The sequence below is a fragment of the Nerophis ophidion genome, linkage group LG16 (genome assembly GCF_033978795.1).
Source record: "Nerophis ophidion isolate RoL-2023_Sa linkage group LG16, RoL_Noph_v1.0, whole genome shotgun sequence".
Classification (NCBI taxonomy): Eukaryota; Metazoa; Chordata; class Actinopteri; order Syngnathiformes; family Syngnathidae; genus Nerophis; species Nerophis ophidion.
In genome coordinates, this window is record NC_084626.1 from 53,050,003 (window position 1) to 53,071,401 (window position 21,399).

Genomic DNA, 21,399 nt, shown 5'->3' on the forward strand with positions numbered 1-21,399 from the left:
AAATAAACACATGCTTTAATTGACCCCCTTCGGATATATGGAGTTACCGTCCCCGAGAGCTGAAACACCCTCCTAGCCTGCGCGTGAACCCTGGCTCAATGTTTGTGTCTGTCTGGGACCAAACTTTTTGCTGTCCATCGATGTATTGGTCACCGGTTTTAGCGGCGTATTGTTTGGCATGCGGAGGGGATCAGACGTGTAGTAGACAAGTGTGTTTTTGCCAGTTTGTCTATGGTCATAACAGGGATGACTGCACGCCCACCTTTGTGGTTGGCCATGCACGGAATGCCAGATATGTGTGAGTGAGCGAGCGTCTGTGATGAGATACAGTGTATAGCCCATGTGTGTCTGTTGTGTTGATTGTGGTGAGCTGTGTTGCCCGACAGGTTTCCACTGACACGTCTATGCCTTTTAGTACCCTTAGTACTGGTGCTTTTGAGTCATTTTACACTGCCCAAGTGTAAAATTGTGTTTTTCTTGCATATTAGCTATTATTTTGTTAACACTAATAACCTTTTAGTTGATATTCATAATGAAGATGAATTTAAATGTTGTTCTTAGTGGTTTAGAACTCCACAAAACTGTCATTTGTGACCTGAGCTGTCTGAACCTCATTGTTAATCATCTACATAAAGGCTTGAAACCAATGATCTTTTTTCTTACTTCAGTTCTTCACTGATGGGACAACCAACAAACTGGTAGGCTGCTATGTGGAGGACAGTCCGGAAGACGTGGTCCTCGTCAGAGTATACGGGAACAAGACTGAGCTAATTGTCGACCGAGACAATGAGCTCAAAAGCTTTCAGGTAGAAGTTTAATTCATCCAAGTGTCAAACGGGTTTCCAAAACCTTCTGATTTGAATGTTGTTTATCCATCAGGTGCTGCATGCAAACGGTTGTGCTCCTCGTCTCTACTGCACCTTTCAAAATGGCATCTGCTACGAATTCATGCAGGGGGATGCTCTTGGGACACAAGACGTCAGGGATCCTTCTTTACTCAGGTTGGGACCGGCAAACATTGTGGGGCTACTTATAATTAACAGTTTGAATGAATGATTTAATAAAATAAACTGTGTGTAATGCACAAGCAAACTAAGTAATTGAATGCAATTTGTGTTGGACTGAAGCTAAAATGGGAAACATATTAAAACTTTATTTCCATGCACATGTCTTCCTACATTACAGACTTATAGCGAAGGAGATGGCTCGTATCCATGCAATCCATGCACATAATGGATGCATCCCTAAACCCAACCTCTGGATTAAAATGAGAAAATACTTTTCACTTGTGGCTACAGAGTTCACAGAACAAGCATCCAACATCAGGTGAGATGTTGCTCCTCCTCAGTGACCCTGCTCTAATTCATAATTGTTTTGAATCTTTAATCTATTGTTTTTGGGGATTGGGCAAGAAAATACATTGTTTGAGTTGGAAATGCCCAAGATAGGCAGGCTTTAAGCGAAACTGCACAATCCTTATAAGACACAAGAAGACAAAATGATTTTTTTTCGCATTCTAATTTGTAATAATGTTATTTTTCATTGTGGCTAGCAATACAGCTAATGGGATCAATCCATTCCTCTAAATCACTTTGAAAATGAACCTAAAAACTGTCAACAATACTTCATTAACGTTCAGCAATCTGTATGATAACCAAGCTGTAGAGACATTGTTATTGTAAGAGAGAAAACTGAGGAACTTTTTCTAGCGTAGCATGCCATCGCAAGATGGGACACCAATCTGTACTGACTGAAAAATATGAACAATCCTATTACTAGCCCACACTTCATGTTTTATTAGCTCGACAGCGTTTTTAGTTGTGATAACAAGCATGATGTCCTGCATGTCTCATCATCAATATTATAGTCACTCACTCAATGGACAGTTTTCCTCTTGATCCAGTTGGCCGGCGACATTTTCCAGGTGGTTTTGGGTAAGCACGCCATTTATTTAAGCATAGCTTATCTCCAAGCTCCACATTTGCAGCGTGAAGTCACGTCGACCTCATTCTCGTCTTCCATCCGTTCCAACATTTCAGCCTCTCTTCCTGCTCACTTCAATAACCAGCAGTTTGTCATCCTTATATTCTAACTTTCTATTTTCTTTATTAATTTAATTTTTTATACTTTGTAGCACTTTGAGATTGTAACAAATGTAAAGTGCGTTACATCATCATCATCATCATATTAAGGTTCAAAACGATAAGGTTGTGAATCCTCATTTGTCCAAAAAATTATCATCTTTTTTGTCTGTTACCAAGAACACATTCGCCTTTGTTTCCGGAATTAGGAGCACACATTTGATGCAGGAAGTTGGAAGTGTGCTGGGTAAACTGAAATAAATACGCTAAGCAAATACGTTCCGGTTTTGCTTAAAATGACCAAAAATATAGTAACTGTTGTACATATTACATATTCTTATGAATATGTATGACAATATATATATATATATATATATTATATATTTTATGTATATATATATATATATTGTATATATGTATGTGTGTGTGTGTGTGTATATATATGTATCTATATATATATAGATATATATAGATACATATATATATAAATTGCAGCGTGTATATAAAATGTTGAAGGGTTTCCTAAGATATATTTGACGTTTTTGAAGGCTACAATGATAACTCCTTTTAGCTGCATCTTGCAAACGTTTTTTATGATCTTTAAAATCCTGGGGGAAAAAAAGCTGTGTGTTCTTGTCTCTAATAATGATTGTGAACGATTGGTAAAATTCTAAAAAAGTGCAGTTCCCCTTTAAAGCTGCCCATCTGGGTGCTTGTGTAATTGTAACAATCAAACCTAACCGGAATAGAACGGTAGCACAGCAGTTGTTTGCTTAGCTCAGCCTATAAAGTCACTTTATTATTTTCCCTAGTAACGAGAACAGCCTGTTTTCTGGATAGATGCACAAAGAGCAGACCCTTTGCCGCACAACTGCCTGAAGCTGAAACATAATAAATGCCATGCAAGGTGTACCAGGTGCTTAATCAAGACATGCATGAGTTTCAGTCCCTCTGGGAGTTCACAGAGCAGGCCACAGTTGAAGAGAATGAACCAACGGAATATGTGTGTCTCGGTGTGGCTGATTATGATTAACTCCCATAATCCCATTACAAGTCTCAAGTCAACATGGCGTCTGGTTGGCTCAAGATATTTAGCATCATCTTAACCATATACAGTATACTCCCTTTATAGTGACTCACTGTGTAACTCTGATTGTTCCTCTTTGCTAAATTGACAGACATTTCCCACAAGATGGTCAATGTTTTCCTTGTTGTGACCCCCGCGTCTAGAATCCAGAAGGAAGTGCCTAGCAAGGAGGTGCTGGAGCAGGAAATTGTGTGGATGAAAGAGCATCTCTCTACACTGGGTTCGCCTGTGGTGCTCTGTCACAACGATCTGCTCTGCAAGAACATTATTCACAACAGCAAAGAGGGTATGTAAGTTGTATTGTAGCACTGAGATGAAAAGAATTTGAACCGGCTAGAGAGTAATATTGAAATAGTCATGTGTGTTCTAGTCCAGGGGTGCCCATTACGTCGATCGCGAGCTACCAGTCGACCGCGGGGGGTGTGTCAGTCGATCTCGAGCCAGGCTTTTAAAAAAAATAGACCTAAAAATGAGTGATCATCAATCTTCACCAAGACGTCACTTAAATGACATTCACGGCACCCGAGGGTCTTGTGAGATGACGCTGGCTGCTGCAAGATCATTATTATGAAAATATGACCGAGAGGAAGGCCAGAAACACTTTTTATTTCAACAGACTCTCGCGCCGTACCTTCCGTCAAAACTCTAAAGGCCGACTGCACATTTCCTATCTTCACAATAAAAGCCCTGCTTCATGCTGCCTGCGCTAACTAAATACAGAGTCTCGGAAAACTGGCGTGCACAAGCGATCCCTCAGAAAGCTGGCGTGCACATCACTTGTGCACGCCAGCTTTCCGAGACTCTTATTTTGTTAGCGCAGGCAGCATGAAGCAGGGCTTTTATTGTGAAGATAGGAAATGTGCAGTCGGTCTTTAGAGTTTTGACGGAAGGGACGGCGCGAAAGTCTGTTGAAATAAAAATTGTTTCTCGCCTTCCTCTCTGTAATTTTTTCATAATAATGAACTGGCAGCAGCCAGCGTCATCTCACAAGACCCTCGGGTGCCGTGAATGTCAATCAAGCAAGCTACGGAATTTGCCGCCAATGTTTTTCTTGTAAAGTGTATGGAAGCTGGATGAATTAGATGCCAAAAACCAACCACTTTCATGTGGTATTGTACAGAAAGGACAACTTTTTTTCTCCTCCATTTGAAAATGTGGGCGTTATCATCATTACTGTCTGATTCCAATCAATGCAAGTCATCAGAATCAGGTAATACACCAACTTATATTCTTGTCTTTGTGAAAGAAAGACATCTATATGTGTTACACATGCTTGTATTATCATTAAACACATTTAACTTGTTTACAAAAATGTCTCTTTCATAAATAAATAAATATAAATGATATATATAAATGAGGTAGATCCCCTCGAGTTGGTCAATTGAAAAGTAGCTCGCCTGCAGAAAAAGTGTGGGCACCCCTGTTCTAGATACTGTATACATGTAAAGGTCGGTATTACGCAGTCCGATATAAAGCTATGTTCCACAAAACGCGGTCATTTTTTTGCCCATTTTTTTGCCCGTTTTTTTGTCTACCAGATTACACCGCGTTGTTTTTCACTGTATTATTGACTATCAATTTTGTATCGACTTACTGGTGGATAGTGCTCACCCCGTTCTGTGACTTTGGAGCACAATCAGCCATTTACGTCATTGTTATCATCACCAACACTCGCCGTTTGTCGGCAGTGACGCACAGCACAGGCGACATGTGTTTCTTCACTTTCAAGATGCCGTCTGTGTTCAGATTTGTAGGGAGCTTTTTTTTCCTTTCGCCTTTCTGCACTAAGAGGAAAAACAGCCTTTTTGTTGTCGTTTCTGAAGTGTAACATTGACAGGCGAGATATGTTTGTTCACTTTCAAGATGCCGTCCGTGTTCATATTTGTTGGGCTCTTTTTTTCCTTTCGCCTTTCTGCATCAAGATGAAAACCAGCCTTTTTGTTGTCTTTTCTGAAGCGTAAAATTGATGCGTGTCCTCTTCGGGGAAAAAAAAAAAAATCCGTACACCTGCAACAAGACAGAATTATGCAGTCTCCATGTAAAAAAAAAAAAAGTGCTGTTTGCAACTTCCTCACAGTAACATTTTTCAAAGCAAAATATTAGGGGTGTGGGAAAAAATCGAATTCAAATTCGAATTTGAATCGCGTTTCTCACGTGCGATTCAGAATCTATCCTCATTTTAAAAAAAATTGATTTTTAAATCAATATTAGTTGTAATTTTAGCATAGCAGTGATTAAAAATCCCTCATTGACATTATCATTAGACATTTATAAAAATAAAAAAAGAACAATAGTGTCACAGTGGCTTACACTTGCATGGCATCTCATAAGCTGGACAACACACTGTGTCCAATGTTTTCACAAAAGATAAAATAAAACATATTTTTGGTTCGTTTAATAGCTAAAACAAATTTACATTATTGCAATCAGTTGATAAAACATTGTCCTTTACAATTATAAAAGCTTTTTACAAAAATCTACTACTCTGCTAGCATGTCAGCAGACTGGGGTAGATCCTAATGAAATCCTATGTATTGAATGAATAGAGAATCCTTTTAAATCGGGAAAAAAATTGTTTTTGAAAGAAGAATCGTGTTGAATTAAAAAAATAAAATAGATTTTGAATCGAATCGTGACCCCAAGAATCAATATTGAATGGAATCGTGGGACACCCGAAGATTCGCAGCCCTATAAAATATGTAACAAGAACATCACCTTATGTTACCATTAGTAGCTGAACAGAACACATTGGTTAGATAATTGTCTATCCATCCATCCATTTTCTACAGGTCATCCCTTTTGCGGTTGCGGGGGGTGCTGGAGCCTATCACAGCTGCCTAATGTATTTCACAATTACAAAGTTTATGTAACAAAACATTTCATCGGCCCAAATAATTGTTTTTTTTTTATAGCATCCTCTCACCTGGTCTCGTCAACACGTACACGCAGGGATTGTGTGCACACAAACAAAAGCAATCCAAGAAAAGCAATGAACAATTTGCAGTCATGTTGTCATGGTAGAATTTACATTCAATGATAGCCAACGCTAGCTATCCAAATTAGTATTATTACCTAACAACACCTAAAGCTAATTCGCGTGCATGTGGTATGTGAGTAATCATTATTTAGGAGAAAACAATGAGAGGGCGGGATATATTGTGTAAAATACAAACTCTGTTTCCATATGAGTTGGGAAATTGTGTTAGATGTAAATATAAACAGAATACAATGATTTGCAAATCCTTTTCAAGCCATATTCAGTTGAATATGCTACAAAGACAAGATATTTGATGTTCAAACTCATAAACATTATTATTTTTTTTTTTGCAAATAATAATTAACTTAGAATTTCATGGCTGCAACACAAAGTAGTTGGGAAAGGGCATGTTCACCACTGTGTTACATCACCTTTTCTTTTAACAACACTCAATAAACGTTTGGGAACTGAGGAAACTAATTGTTGAAGCTTTGAAAGTGGAATTCTTTCCCATTCTTGTTTTATGTAGGGCTTCAGTCCTTCAACAGTCCGGGGTTTCCGCTGTCGTATTTTACGCTTCATAATGCGCCACACATTTTCTATGGGAGACAGGTCTGAACTGCAGGCGGGCCAGGAAAGTGTCCGCGCTCTTTTTTTACGAAGCCATTCTGTTGTAACACTGAATGTGTAAAGCTGAATGTGGCTTGGCATTGTCTTGCTGAAATAAGCAGGGGTGTCCATTAAAAAGATGGCGCTTAGATGGCAGCATATTTTGATCCAAAACCTGTGCCTTCACAGATGTGTAAGTTACCCATGCCTTGGGCACTAATACACCCCCATACCATCACACATGTGTAAGTTACCCATGCCTTGGGCACTAATACACCCCCATACCATCACAGATGCTGGCTTTTGAACTTTGCGTCAATAACAGTCTGGATGGTTCGCTTCCCCTTTGGTCCGGATGACAAGATGTTGTTGATAAATGGCTTTCGCTTTGCATAGTAGAGCTTTAATGTGCACTTACAGATGTAGCGACACACTGTATTTAGTGACAGTGGTTTTCTGAAGTGTTCCTGAGCCCATGTGGTGATATCCTTTAGAGATTGATGTCGGTTTTTGATACAGTGCCGTCTGAGGGATCGAAGGTCACAGTCATTCAATTTTGGTTTCTGGCCATGCCGCTTACGTGGAGTGATTTCTCCAGATTTTCTGAACCTTTTGATGATATTATGGAGCGTAGATGTTGAAATCCCTAAATTTCTTGCAATGTCACTTTGAGAAAGGTTGTTCTTAAACTGTTTGACTATTTGCTCACGCAGTTGTGGACAAAGGGGTGTACCTCGCCCCATCCTTTCTTGTGAAAGACTGAGCATTTTTCGGGTGGCTGTTTTTATAGCCAATCATGGCACCCACCTGTTCCCAATTAGCCTGCACACCTGTGGGATGTTCCAAATAAGTGTTTGATGGGCATTCCTCAACTTTATCAGTATTTATTGCCACCTTTCCCAACTTCTTTATCACGTGTTGCTGGCATCAAATTGTAAAGTTAAAGATTCTTTGCAAAAAACAAATGTTTATCAGTTTGAACATCAAATATGTTGTCTTTGTAGCATATTCAACTGAATATGAGTTGAAAATGACCTGCAAATCATTGTATTCCGTTTATATTTACATCTAACACAATTTCTCAACTCATATGTAAACGGGTTTTGTACATTGGAAAATTGGCATCCTCTAGGCATGTGTGTAAATGTTGCAAACAGCCCCTTTAAGCAAGAATGAATCACGACGCAGCGAAAGATTCCAACAATTTTAAGACAGGAACTCACAAACTTAAACCAGTTGGTCTTGGTAAATCTGAAACCCTCATAAATTGGGATTATTTTATAATATTTTGGAAAAAATTGGTAAATAAATAAATAAAAAAAGTTGTATATGTTTGGGAATAATGCCATCGGGATTTTATGGGCCGCAAGGCCGCGTTATTTCGAACTTTGAATTAAGCACACATTATTTGTTTGTAAAAGTGTTTTACACGTATGCTTAAAATGAGATGGGATATGCATTGTTATTAGATGGGATATGCATTGTTCATTGTGTCCTGTCTGTGGAGTTAGCGCAGTTTAGTAAGATTTAAGAGCTGAGGGTAGTTTTTCTCTTTGGTCACATTCATTTGACATAATTTACATATCTGCTTACTCTTACGGGTTCTGAACAACACTAACTGAAATTTGTCTGCCGACATCCCGACTGATTGCGACATTTTTGTGAGAATATAATATACTCAAATTTGTCAATAAAGTCGTGACAATAATACCTAAATATTTTCGGAATGTGTTATTAAGCTCGCGATCGAAGTGGCATTGAAAAAAAAGTCCGTGGCTACTCTTTTGTACCGCCAAAGTGCGATGAGTGCAGCTGGTTAGCATACAGGACTGTCTCAGAAAATTAGAATATTGTGATTAAGTCTTTTATTTTCTGTAATGCAACAAAAACAATAACATTTCATACATTCTGTATTCATTGCACATCAACTGAAATATTGCAATACTTTAATATTGCTGATTATGGCATACAGCTTAAGAAAACTAAAAAAATCCTATCTCAAAAAATGTGAATATTTCCTCAGATCGAGTAAAAAAAAGATTTAGATTAGCAAAACAAAATCCAACATTTGAAAATGTCAATTAATGCACTCAGTACTTGGTTGGGAATCCTTTTGCACGGATTACTGCATCAAGGCGGGGCATGGAGGCAGTCAGCCTGTGGCATTGCTGAGGTCTTATGGATGCCCAGGGTGTTATGGATGCCCAGGATGCTTCAATAGTGGCATTGCTGAGGTGTTATGGATGCCCAGGATGCTTCAATAACGGCCTTTAGCTCATCTGCATTATTGGGTCTGGTGTCTTTCTTGGCCTGAGGAAATATTCTAATTTCTTGAGATAGGATTTTTGAGTTTTCTTAAGCTGTATGCCACAATCAGCAATATTAAGATAATACAAGGCTTGCAATATTTCAGTTGATGTGTAATGAATTCAGAATGTATGACATTTTCATGTTTTGAGTTGCATTACAGAAAATAAAGGACTTCATCACAATATTGTAATTTTCTGAGACAGTCCTGTAAAGCATCAATCTATTGCAACCCAGCAAGCAGTTTAACTCTGACAAAGCACAAAGACGATGTTAAAGCTCGAGGCGAGACAAAGCAGGTATGTACGTTAAACTATTTAACTCGTGGGCGGCATGCTGGAGTTGGCCCATGAGGATGGTTAAAAAATTACTTTCTAAACGATTTTGCGGCAGAACACTCAATATAGCATGAATGTCCATCCATCCGTCTATCCGTTTTCTACTGCTTGTCCCTCTCGGGTCGGCGGGAGTGCTGGAGCCTATCCCGGCTGCATTCGCGCGGAAGGCAGGTACACCCTGGGATGATTAATAATTTATTAGTCCAAAATGTTGGTACAATCCTTTTTATCCCTGGTCTTGCATTTGTGCTATTTTAAGTAGAACAGGGAAAAGTTCAATATAAGAGTCAGGAATTTAATTTGGTAGTTCATATATTAGAGTCAGGAATTGAATGCATTGGATTACACATTGTGATGATATGATAGATATGTATAATTAATGTTTATCTCCATCAACCGTCCTTATAGACTAATATGAAATGTTAATCGCATGACAAATGCTCTTTATTATATTACATGAAGTTCATTAGTTGATCAGGAAGGTCAGTTCTTTGCTGAGTTTTCCAGCATTGGGTCCTCGGACTGGAGGTGTAAATCTGAGTAGACTTTTATTTGTACCACGGTTTGTGTTTGCTATTGACATGTGAAAGTAAAAGCTCCGGTAGCAGCTGTGCTTAGGACACCACCGATCTTCTTGACTAGTTTATTGCAGCAAACACAGCCTGACAAGGCTAGAAGGTATTTAGCAGCTGCCAAACATGACATAAGTCATGTTGTCAATCATGTTCTGTATTTAATTTGCAAATGAGCACGTAGCATGAATACATCAAAACTTGCACACAACTCCAATGTTCCTCTGAGCCAAGTACATACCCCGTTTCCATATGAGTTGAGAAATTGTGTTAGATGTAAATATAAACAGAATACAATGATTTGCAAATCCTTTTCAAGCCATATTCAGTTGAATATGCTACAAAGACAACATATTTGATATTCGAACTGATAAAAATTCTTCTTTTTGCAAATAATCATTAACTTTAGAATTTGATGCCAGCAACACGTGACAAAGAAGTTGGGAAAGATGACAATAAATACTGATAAAGATGAGCAATGCTCATCAAACACTTATTTGGAACATCCCACAGGTGTAGGCTAATTGGGAACAGGTGGGTGCCATGATTGGGTATAAAAATAGCTTCATGCTCAGTCTTTTACAAGAAAGGATGGGGCGAGGTACACCCCTTTGTCCACAACTGCGTGAGCAAATAGTCAAACAGTTTAAGAACAACCTTTCTCAAAGTGACATTGCAAGAAATTTAGGGATTTCAACATCTATGCTCCATAATATCATCAAAAGGTTCAGAGAATCTGGAGAAATCACTGCACGTAAGCAGCATGGCCGGAAACCAACATTGAATGACCGTGACCTTCGATCCCTCAGGCGGCAGTATATCAAAAACCAACATTAATCTCTAAAGGATATCACCACATGGGCTCAGGAACACTTCAGAAAACCACTGTCACTAAATACAGTTGGTCGCTACATCTGTAAGTGCAAGGTAAAGGTCTACTATGCAAAGCGAAAGCCATTTATCAACAACATCCAGAAATGCCGCCGGCTTCTCTTGGGCCGGAGATCATCTAAGATGGACTGATGCAAAGTTGAAAAGTGTTCTGTGGTCTGACCAGTTCACATTTCTAATTGTTTGTGGAACTTTTCGACATCGTGTCATCCGGACCAAAAGGGAAGCAAACCATCCAGACTGTTATCGGCGCAAAGTTCAAAAGCCAGCATGTGTGATGGTATGGGGGTGCATTAGTGCCCAAGGCATGGGTAACTTACACATGTGTGATGGTATGGGGGTGTATTAGTGCCCAAGGCATGGGTAACTTACACATGTGTGATGGTATGGGGGTGTATTAGTGCCCAAGACATGGGTAACTTACACATGTGTGATGGTATGGGGGTGTATTAGTGCCCAAGACATGGGTAACTTACACATGTGTGACGGTATGGGGGTGTATTAGTGCCCAAGACATGGGTAACTTACACATGTGTGATGGTATGGGGGTGTATTAGTGCCCAAGACATGGGTAACTTACACATGTGTGATGGTATGGGGGTGTATTAGTGCCCAAGACATGGGTAACTTACACATGTGTGATGGTATGGGGGTGCATTAGTGCCCAAGACATGGGTAACTTACACATGTGTGATGGTATGGGGGTGTATTAGTGCCCAAGGCATGGGTAACTTACACATCTGTGAAGGCACCATTAATGCTGAAAGGTACATACAGGTTTTGGAACAACATATGCTGCCATCTAAGCACTGTCTTTTTCATGGACGCCCCTGCTTATTTCAGCAATAGAATGCCAAGCCCCATTCAGCACGTGTTACAACAGCGTGGCTTTGTAAAAAAAGAGTGCGGGTACTTTCCTGGCCCGCAGGCAGTCCAGACCTGTCTCCGATCGCGTTAAATAGGACAGCGGAGACCCCGGATTGTTGAAGGACTGAAGCTCTACATAAAACAAGAATGGGAAAGAATTTCTCTTTCAAAGCTTCAACAATTAGTTTCCTCAGTTCCCAAACGTTTATTGAGTTTTGTTAAAAGAAAAGGTGATGTAACACAGTGGTGAACATGCCCTTTCCCAACTACTTTGGCACGTGTTGCAGCCATGAAATTCTAAGTTAATTATTTGCAAAAAATAAATAAATAAAGTTTATGAGTTTGAACATCAAATATCTTGTCTTTGTAGTGCATTCAACTGAATATGGGTTGAAAAGGATTTGCAAATCATTGTATTTTGTTTCTATTTACATCTAACACAATTTCCCAACTCATATGGAAACGGGGTTTGTGTGAGCTTTACTTAATCTGCCAAGACACACTGCTGCAAGTGTTTTTATTTGTAGTTTTGATCATCTGTGGATGAATGTTATTTTCAATTGTCATGTTTTTTTGTTTGTTTTTCAGCTCATGTCCGCTTTATAGACTACGAATATTCCAGTTACAACTACCAGGCCTTCGACATTGGAAACCACTTCAATGAATTTGCAGGTTTGCAAAACTGGATTGAATGACATACTTAATGTACCCTATGGTCTATCCAATACAGTGTTCATTTTGTTGACTAAAAGTGTTCGTCTTAGTTATCGTCAACAACCTACTTTCCCCTGACTAAAGTAGGATGATAACTAATCAAAACAAAAGCACGTTGACTAAAACAATGACGACACAAATTAACAATTTAGTCAACAAAGAAGCGAAATGAAATTCAGTCATATTTAATTTTGTCTTCAGGCAGGTGAGAGGGATTAGAATCTATCTCCTCATGGTTGCATGTGGGGGAGGAGACGAGGGGGAATCACGGAGGGCATCCAATCAGAAGTACTATCTTTGTAAGGCATGCTGTTTTGATTTCCCACTGGGAGAATAAGACTATTATAACACACCTTAATACAGTATGTCTTCTACACCTGAAAGAAAGAGAAGAGAGCACATATGGATGCACTTTACCAATGCCGAGACATGTTTTAAACCCTGTGGCTGGAGTTTTCCCGTTTGAAAATACAAGCACTTAAAGCGCCGTCTGCAGGCTAATCATCAGTACATCTCCGCAACAGTGAATATGCTAATATTTCGAAATTACTCGTAGTAATTTACCGAATAACTGTTATAGGTAAAGACGGTAGAGCAGGAGCGGGACCGCCTACTTAACGCTATTTTTGTTGTACACCATAGGCGAGCTTGTCTACCAATTTAATCAACAAGATACCTGTGCATTGCATTTATGGATGTCCTCAGTTAATTGTATACCTTGACACACTGTGTGTGTTTGTTTGTTCTGGCAATGCTTACTTAATGGGGACAATGCTCTGTTTACACAGTCACCTTATGGGGACATCTGACGGTATGGGGACAAAAAAACAGGTCCCCTAAAGGGAAACCTTTTTAAATGATAGTCAGATCCATTCTGAAGATGCCTAAGTGATTTCCATCCTACTATATGTGGTACTTGGAGTTGCAAACAACTTCATTACTACTAAATAGCATTTTTCAGTAATGTCACAGAAGATGCAGGATTTGCTTTAACATTTAAAGGGGAACATTATCACCAAACTTATATAAGCGTCAATATATACCTTGATGGTGCAGAAAAAAGACCATGTATTTTTTTAACCGATTTCCGAACTCTAAATGGGTGAATTTTGGCAAATTAAACGCCTTTCTGTTTATCGGTCTTTTAGCGATGACGTCAGAACATGACGTCACCGAGGTAACACACCCGCCATTTTCATTTTCACATTACAAACACCGGGTCTCAGCTCTGTTATTTTCCGTTTTTTCGACTATTTTTGGGAACCTTGGAGACATCATGCCTGGTGGGTGTGTTGTCGGAGGGTGTAACAACACTAACAGGGAGGGATTCAAGTTGCACCACTGGCAAGAAATCTGCCGCCAGACCCCCATTGAATGTACCAGAGTGTCTTCACATTTGAGCGGCGATGCTAAGACAGACATGGCACAGAGATGTATGGATAACCTGCAGATGCATTTGCAACCATTAAGTCAACCAAATCACAAAGGTGAGTTTTGTTGATGTTGTTGACTTATGTGCTAATCAGACATATTTGGTCACGGCATGACTGCCAGCTAATCAATGCTAACATGCTACGCTAATCGATGCTAACATGCTATTTACGCTAGCTGTATGTACATTTGAAACTAGATACCCACATTTAATGCGAAACAAACACTTACCAATCGACGGATTTAAGTTGCTCCAGTGTCACAAGATGCGAAAGTCCTGATCGTTTGGTCCGCACATTTTACCGGCGATGCTAATAAGGCAGCCATGCTATGGGCCACTTCATTAGGTACACCCACGCTATGGCCGAATAGCGTCAATAGCTATTCGCTCAATAGCTTCAATTTCTTCTTCAATTTCGTTTTCGCTATCTGCCTCCATACTCCGACCATCTGTTTCAATACATGCGTAATCTGTTGAATCGCTTAAGCCGCTGAAATCCGAGTTTGAATCCGAGCTAATGTCGCTATATCTTGCTGTGGTAACCGCCATGTTGTTTGTATTGGCAGCACTGTATGACGTCACAGGGAAATGGATAGTGGTTTCGAAGATAGCGAAAATAAGGCACTTAAAAGCTTTATTTAGGGATATTCCGGGAGGTGTAAAGTTTTGAAAAAAACTTCGAAAAATAAAACAATCCAATGGGAACTGATTTTTATTGTTTTCAACCCTTTTGAAATTGTGATAATGTTCCCCTTTAAGTGGTGAAACTTCCTATTAGAGGACAGCTGTAGTGCTGTATTCTGAGGATCGTGTCATTTATCATTTGAATATTTTTTCCGAAATGGTCCTCAGTATCCTCGTACAAATTTGTGTGAATAATGCAAAATGAGTTAAATTTGGTCCCCATGAACCATATGAACTCTTTTTCCCCAGGGTCCCCAGTAAGAATGATCAGCACATTACGTCATCAATTCGGAGATTTAAAGACGTGTATGAGCTAACTCGGCAGTGGCCATTTTACCTCATTTTTTTTTATGCCTCCACAACCTGTAGAAAGGGTGGTCCCCACAAATCATGAACGCAATGTTGGTCCCCATTCCAAATGATAACCTGTTTGTGTATTTGTATTTGTATGTGTGTGGGTGTGTGTGTGTGTGTGTACATATGTTCTAGATCAGTTGTTCTCAAATGGGGGTACACGCACCCCTGGGGGTACTTGAAGGTATGCCAAGGGGTACGTGAGATTTTTTGAATATATTGTAAAAATAGCAACATTTAAATAATCCTTTATAAATATATTTATTGAATAATAATAACTATGAATGTAAGTTCAGAAACTGAGAAAAGAAATACAACAATGCAATATTCAGTGTTGACAGCTAGATTTTTTGTGGACATGTTCCATAAATATTGATGTTAAAGATGTCTTTTTTTGTGAAGAAATGTTCAGAAGTAAGTTGATGAATCCAGATGGATCTCTATTACAATCCCCAAAGAGGGCACTTTAACTTGATGATTACTTCTATGTGTAGAAATCTTTATTTATAATTGAATCACTTGTTTATTTTTCAACAAATTTTAGTTATTTTTGTATCTTTTTTCCACAAATAGTTCAAGAAAAAACTCTAAAAATGAGCAATATTTTGCACTGTTATACAATTTAATAAATCAGAAACTGATGACATAGTGCTGTATTTTACTTCTTTATCTCTTTTTTTCAACCAAAAATACTTTGCTGTGATTAGGGGGTACTTGAATTAAAAAAAATGTTCACAGGGGGTCACATCACTGAAAAAAGGTTGAGAACCACTGTTCTAGAGCTATAACACTGGTTGCTGTATTTAAACAGTATAGTGGCGAATATGCCACACAGTATTGAATAAAACTATTTTTTTTTTTCAGTTGACCATCATTTCATATATTATTCAACATTAAAAAAAAAAAAAAAAGCTTAATTTCAGCTAAAATAACACACAGTACGGTTAGTGTGAAATGTACTTAATGATATATTCATGGAGTGCAAGTCTTGTTGTGACTGTTGTTTTGAGATGCTCTGCAATAACCTTCATAAAGTGGTTTCAAGACAACGTCAAAGATGTGTTATCTCTTGTACTTTTTATTTTAGCTAATGAAATTTACTGTAACTTTAGTTGACTAAAATGTTAAGGAATTTAGCTGACTTAAACTAAATGATCTTAGATTACTAAAATATGACTAAAATAAAATAGATTTTTGTCAAAAGACTGACTAGAAGTACATTAAAAGCTGCTGTCAAAAATAATACTGACCCAATAACACCACAGGAGAGGTGGACTATGTCGTCTGTTTATTATGAAATGCTTTGGGGCGAAAATGTTATGTAAAATTTCCTTTGATTGAAGTACATTTACTAGAACTTGTGATCAAACTTGGCTTTTATGCTTAAGTTTTTATAAGGTTGGCGGACCGCAATTTCTAATAGCCTTGTGTCGTGTGTGTGTTTGTGTGTGAAATTAGGCATGGCAGAGCTGGATTATGGGTTGTACCCAAGTCGGGAGATTCAGATGGACTGGCTCAAAATCTACCTGCAAGCTTATAAACTTTACACTAAGAAAACTGAGGAGGTCAGTGTCCAAGAGCTTGAGACACTGTACGTGCAGGTCAACAAGTTTGCTTTGGTAAGAAAGACACAATTATTTGCACACATTAAAGGGGACCTATTATGCTAAACCAATTGTTTTCACCTACTGGTACCTGTTTTTGTGTATTTGGGATCTGCAGAAATCCCGAAAATTAAACCATGGAGGCGTGGCGTGGATATTTATAGATTATTCCTGCCTTCCTCATGCTTCCCTCACACAAGCCGTTTGGAATTTGCTACATTTTTCCCAATTGTGACGTCAGCGGATATCTCGATGCGTGGTATTTATTCACCCGAAAATCTTAGTGCAAGTCCGCTATTGTAGTCTGACACTGTAGTCAGTAAGTTCATTCTTTTTCTCTATTCTCTTGTTGTGGGGCAGACTGGCTCATACATGCACATGTATCCTCCGCTTTTGCCATTTCTAATACAATATAGCGTACAGTTTGAACTTCTATCTGTTGGTAGACTCGCTATGTATGCGCTAAAAACTACAACATGAGTTGAGTAGAGCCCCATAAGCCTGGCTTTAATTTTTCGAATTAGTGATTGTACTGCTTAAAAATAAAAAAAGATTACACCTTATGTACGTATGTGTATATGTGTATGTATGTATATATATATATATTAGGGGTGTTGGAAAAAATCGATTGGAATTTGAATCGCTATTTTCACGTTGTGCAATTCAGAATCTATTTTTATCAATCCAACAAAACAATATACAACAATACCATAACAATGCAATCCATGAATTGATAAACGTGGACCCCGACTTAAACAAGTTGAAAAACTTATTGGGGTGTTACCATTTAGTGGTCAGTTGTACGGAAAATGTACTGTACTGTGCAATCTACTAATAAAAGTATCAATCAATCAATCAATCCAATTCCAAAACCAAACCTGAGCCAGCAACACTCAGAACTGCAATAAACAGAACAATTGAGAGGAGACACAAACACCACACAGAACAAACCAAAGGTAGTGAAACAAAAATGAATATTATCAACAACAGTATCAATATTAGTTATCATTTCAGCATAGCAGTGATTAAAAATCCCTCATTGACATTATCATTAGACATTTATAAAAATAAAAAAAGAACAATAGTGTCACAGTGGCTTACACTTGCATGGCATCTCATAAGCTGGACAACACACTGTGTCCAATGTTTTCACAAAGATAAAATAAGTCATATTTTTGGTTCGTTTAATAGTTAAAACACATTTACATTATTGCAATCGGTTGATAAAACATTGTCCTTTACAATTATAAAAGCTTTTAAAAAGAAATCTACTACTCTGCTAGCATGTCAGCAGTCTGGGGTAGATCTTGCTGAAATCTATGTATTGAATGAATACAGAATCCTTTTGAATTGGAAAAATATCGTTTGTGAATCGAGAATCGCATTGAATCCAAAAAATCTATTTAGAATCGAATCGCGACACCAAGAATCGATATTGAATCGAATCGTGGGACACCCAAAGATTCGCAGCCCTATTATATATGCATCTTTCTATTTTTATTATTTTATTTCTGTTTTTTTTAAATTTTATTTCTGTTTATTATTATTATTGTAGTCTTACTTATTTTTTGTTTATTTAATTGATGTATTTGTAGATACTACTTTGTTTTTTGTTTTTTTTTGTTTCTTTTTTGGGGGGCGTAGGGGGTATGGTTGTGATATAAACAAATATTTTGACATTTAGGGCAGACAACATATTAATGATGTATGTAAATATGATGTAATGGATGGAAACGTCTTATGCTAGATGTCAAGAAAAAAACAAAACTACAACGGGGACGGCGTGGCGCAGTGGGAGAGTGGCCGTGCGCAACCCGAGGAGCCCTGGTTCAAATCCCACCTAGTACCAACCTCGTCACGTCCGTTGTGTCCTGAGCAAGACACTTCACCCTTGCTCCTGATGGGTGCTGGTTAGCGCCTTGCATGGCAGCTCCCTCCATGAATGTGTGTGTGAATGTGTGTGTGAATGTGGAAGTAGTGTCAAAGCGCTTTGAGTACTGTCGAAGTGCAGGCATGTAAATAAAAGTGCCAACAAAACAGTTCATTACTGAACAGACAGTTAGAAAGAAGTTTGAAGGTGGTCTATAAAACATAATCTAACCAAAAATCTGACGAAAAAACACCAGTAATTGTTATTTAGACCGAAAGGAAGTGTTTTTAATTTACAAAAAACTCATAATATGTCCCCTTTAACACACACCATATATGTTTGTCACGCAACTGAAATTGAAATGTGTCTTTTTTTTTAAGGCTTCACACTTCTTTTGGGGTTTCTGGGCCCTCATTCAGGCTAAATACTCCTCCATTGACTTTGACTTCCTCGGGTAAGTAAGTGGCTGTCTATGTGTCTTAGGAATGGACATGTGATGCGAAAAAAATCCCAAGCCCGCTTCTATACATTCTGGTATTCACAGAACCAAAGGACAAACTAGTCTTCTTCACTCTGTGAATTTTTTTTTCTGACTTTTGGTATTTCATGCTTGCAAGTTATTTTTTCTCCTTCGACCTGTCTAACTGGGTCCTGTAAATTCCACTTTGTCTAACACTCACGCAACCGCATTACACAAAACTAATGTCAAACGATGTATTTTTTAAATAAATGAAATATTTTACAAATATGATAAAAAAAAGTAACAGTTTCAGTCAGTTGTTTGCAAAAGTCGCGAAAGCCCGCAGAGAATCAGGTGGTAAGGCCAGTGCAATCCCTCACTTTCTTTTTCCCCCAGCTAACGTTAGCATAATCCATAATGTAACACTGCTGCAGCTTCACACACTAGACCATGGGTGTCAAACTCTGGCCCGCCGTGTAATTTCATTTGGCCCTTGAGGCAATATCAAATTAACAATAGAGCTGGCCCGCCGCCGTAGCACCACATTCACCGCTAATACTCATACTTGTCAACCCTCCCAATTTCCCCGGGTGACTCCCGAAGTTCAGTGCCCCTCCCGAATTTCTCCCGATTTCCACCCGGACAATAATATTGGGGGCGGGCCGTAAAAGCACTGCTTTTGGCGTTCTCTACATGTCGCCACGTCCGCTTTTCTTCCATAAAAAACAGCGTGCCGGCCCACTCACATAATATATGCGGCTCTTACACACACACAAGTGTATGTAAGGCATACTTGGTCAACAGCCATACAGTTCACACTGAGGGTGGCCATATAAACAACTTTAACACTCTTACAAATATGCACCACACTGTGAACCCACAGCAAACAAGGAATGACAAACACATTTCGGGAGAAAATCCGCACCGTAACACAACATAACACAACCGGACAAATATCCATAATCCCTTGCATCACTAACTCTTCCGGGACGCTACAATATACACCCCCGCTACCACCAAACCCCGCCCCCAACTCAAACCCGCCGCCGAAAAAAGGCATTAAATTTGTGTTTTTATTTTATTTGATATGCATTGATATTTTTTCATTATTACTATTTGAAACTGGATTTTGCATGTCACTATAAAGTTATATAAGCCTTATTAGGTCAATATTCAATGCAAAACTTGTTTGGGTCCCTATTAAAGGATTAATTTGTTCAACCTCGGCCCGCGGCTTTGTTCCGTTTTAAATTTTGTCCCACTCTGTGTTTGAGTTTGACACCCCTGCACTAGACCATCAAGGAGGGCGAAGTGAAGGTAATCGATATCGTGCTCTGTGAATCGATATCGCAACATTTTCAAACCGATTAAATCGACTTTTTTTTCCCCAAACCCTTGCTGTGGCTGGTCGTTTGAATTACAAAAATGAATCCAATTAGTGGAAACCTACGCTGAGTTTCTCTCAACTTGTATAGTAGATACAATGGCACCGCGATTTATGAATCTTAACTGGCTAAAGAGATACTAACCATCGATTTGGCCAAAGCACAATCTATAAAAGTTTGTGTATTGAAGTAAATTTCTCCATAAACAAATGTAAACATTTATTATGGGTTCCAGCCTTGACTAAAGTCCATATTTTAGTAAAGATTTGTACCCTCTGAACACAATATAAAGCAGTATACAGTACTGTATATCCAACAAACATACCAAAGGGGTGATGGATCAACTTAATATTTAATAACAAAATCAAAACAACAACTAGTAGAACTGTCCTTCTATGCCAGGGGTAGGGAACCTATGGCTCTAGAGCCAGATGTGGCTCTTTTGATGACTGCATCTGGCTCTCAGATACATCACAGCTGATATTGCTTAACACCAGACCTGGGCAAATTAGGCCCGGGGGCCACATGCGTTATGCTTTTTAATCAGGCCACCGGACATTCCCAAATAATTTTTTCAGATCTTCAAGATGTAAATTGTAGCTGCCGTCATGATGTGCACTCATGTTTTCTAATGACCGTGAATCTTGAACTATACAAAGTGATTCAATGGTTGAAATCTGCTCTTTTGCATGATATACTAGTTACTATGGTAATATAATTAGTTACTATGCTAATCTAATTTGTTACTATGGTAATCTAAGTCACGGCAGCTCTGACAAGGCACCAAGCAGTGTGGGTGGGGAGCGTTTCCACAGAGAGCAGTCAACCTGAAATGCAGGGACAGATGCGGAAATACATTTTTACAACAAAGTTCTAAAGCTTAGTGATATATATCAGATTGTAAGTGAGGTTTTTCCTCCTCACTTTCATATTTTGATGTGTTTGTTGCACTTTTGTTGCGTTTTGCTTGATTGTAAAACATGTCGATGGAAAGGTGGTTGTCAATATTCCTTGTTTTATCATTCATAGTTAATATTGTAAATCCCACATTCTTTATTTTCATGTACATTCTGAGTGTCTCGTTCAGTGAAAAAAATGTAAAATTCCATTCTGTTTTTTAAGAGAGTCTCTCATAACTTTTTTAGCATTCAGTCAGACATTATTGGG

General features: G+C 38.6%; 1 protein-coding gene across 4 annotated transcripts in view; it reads left to right on the plus strand.

The window, feature by feature from the left end:
• The window catches only part of LOC133535575 (ethanolamine kinase 1-like), a 41,938-nt gene that overhangs the window by 10,558 nt on the left and 9,981 nt on the right, over positions 1 to 21,399 (plus strand). For 3 of the 4 annotated variants that reach the window (XR_009802250.1, XM_061875519.1, XM_061875516.1), the window contains 7 exons: positions 669 to 806; positions 880 to 1,001; positions 1,186 to 1,326; positions 3,312 to 3,454; positions 12,318 to 12,401; positions 16,372 to 16,532; positions 18,768 to 18,841. Coding sequence is in view for 3 of the 4 variants with exons in the window: in XM_061875519.1 (XP_061731503.1) it covers positions 669 to 806; positions 880 to 1,001; positions 1,186 to 1,326; positions 3,312 to 3,454; positions 12,318 to 12,401; positions 16,372 to 16,532; positions 18,768 to 18,841 (863 nt within the window). In the remaining variant the exon portion in view is untranslated. Of the gene's footprint in view, positions 1 to 668; positions 807 to 879; positions 1,002 to 1,185; positions 1,327 to 3,311; positions 3,455 to 12,317; positions 12,402 to 15,048; positions 15,110 to 16,371; positions 16,533 to 18,767; positions 18,842 to 21,399 lie in introns of those variants that run through there. The other variant, XM_061875520.1, reaches the window with a different exon arrangement.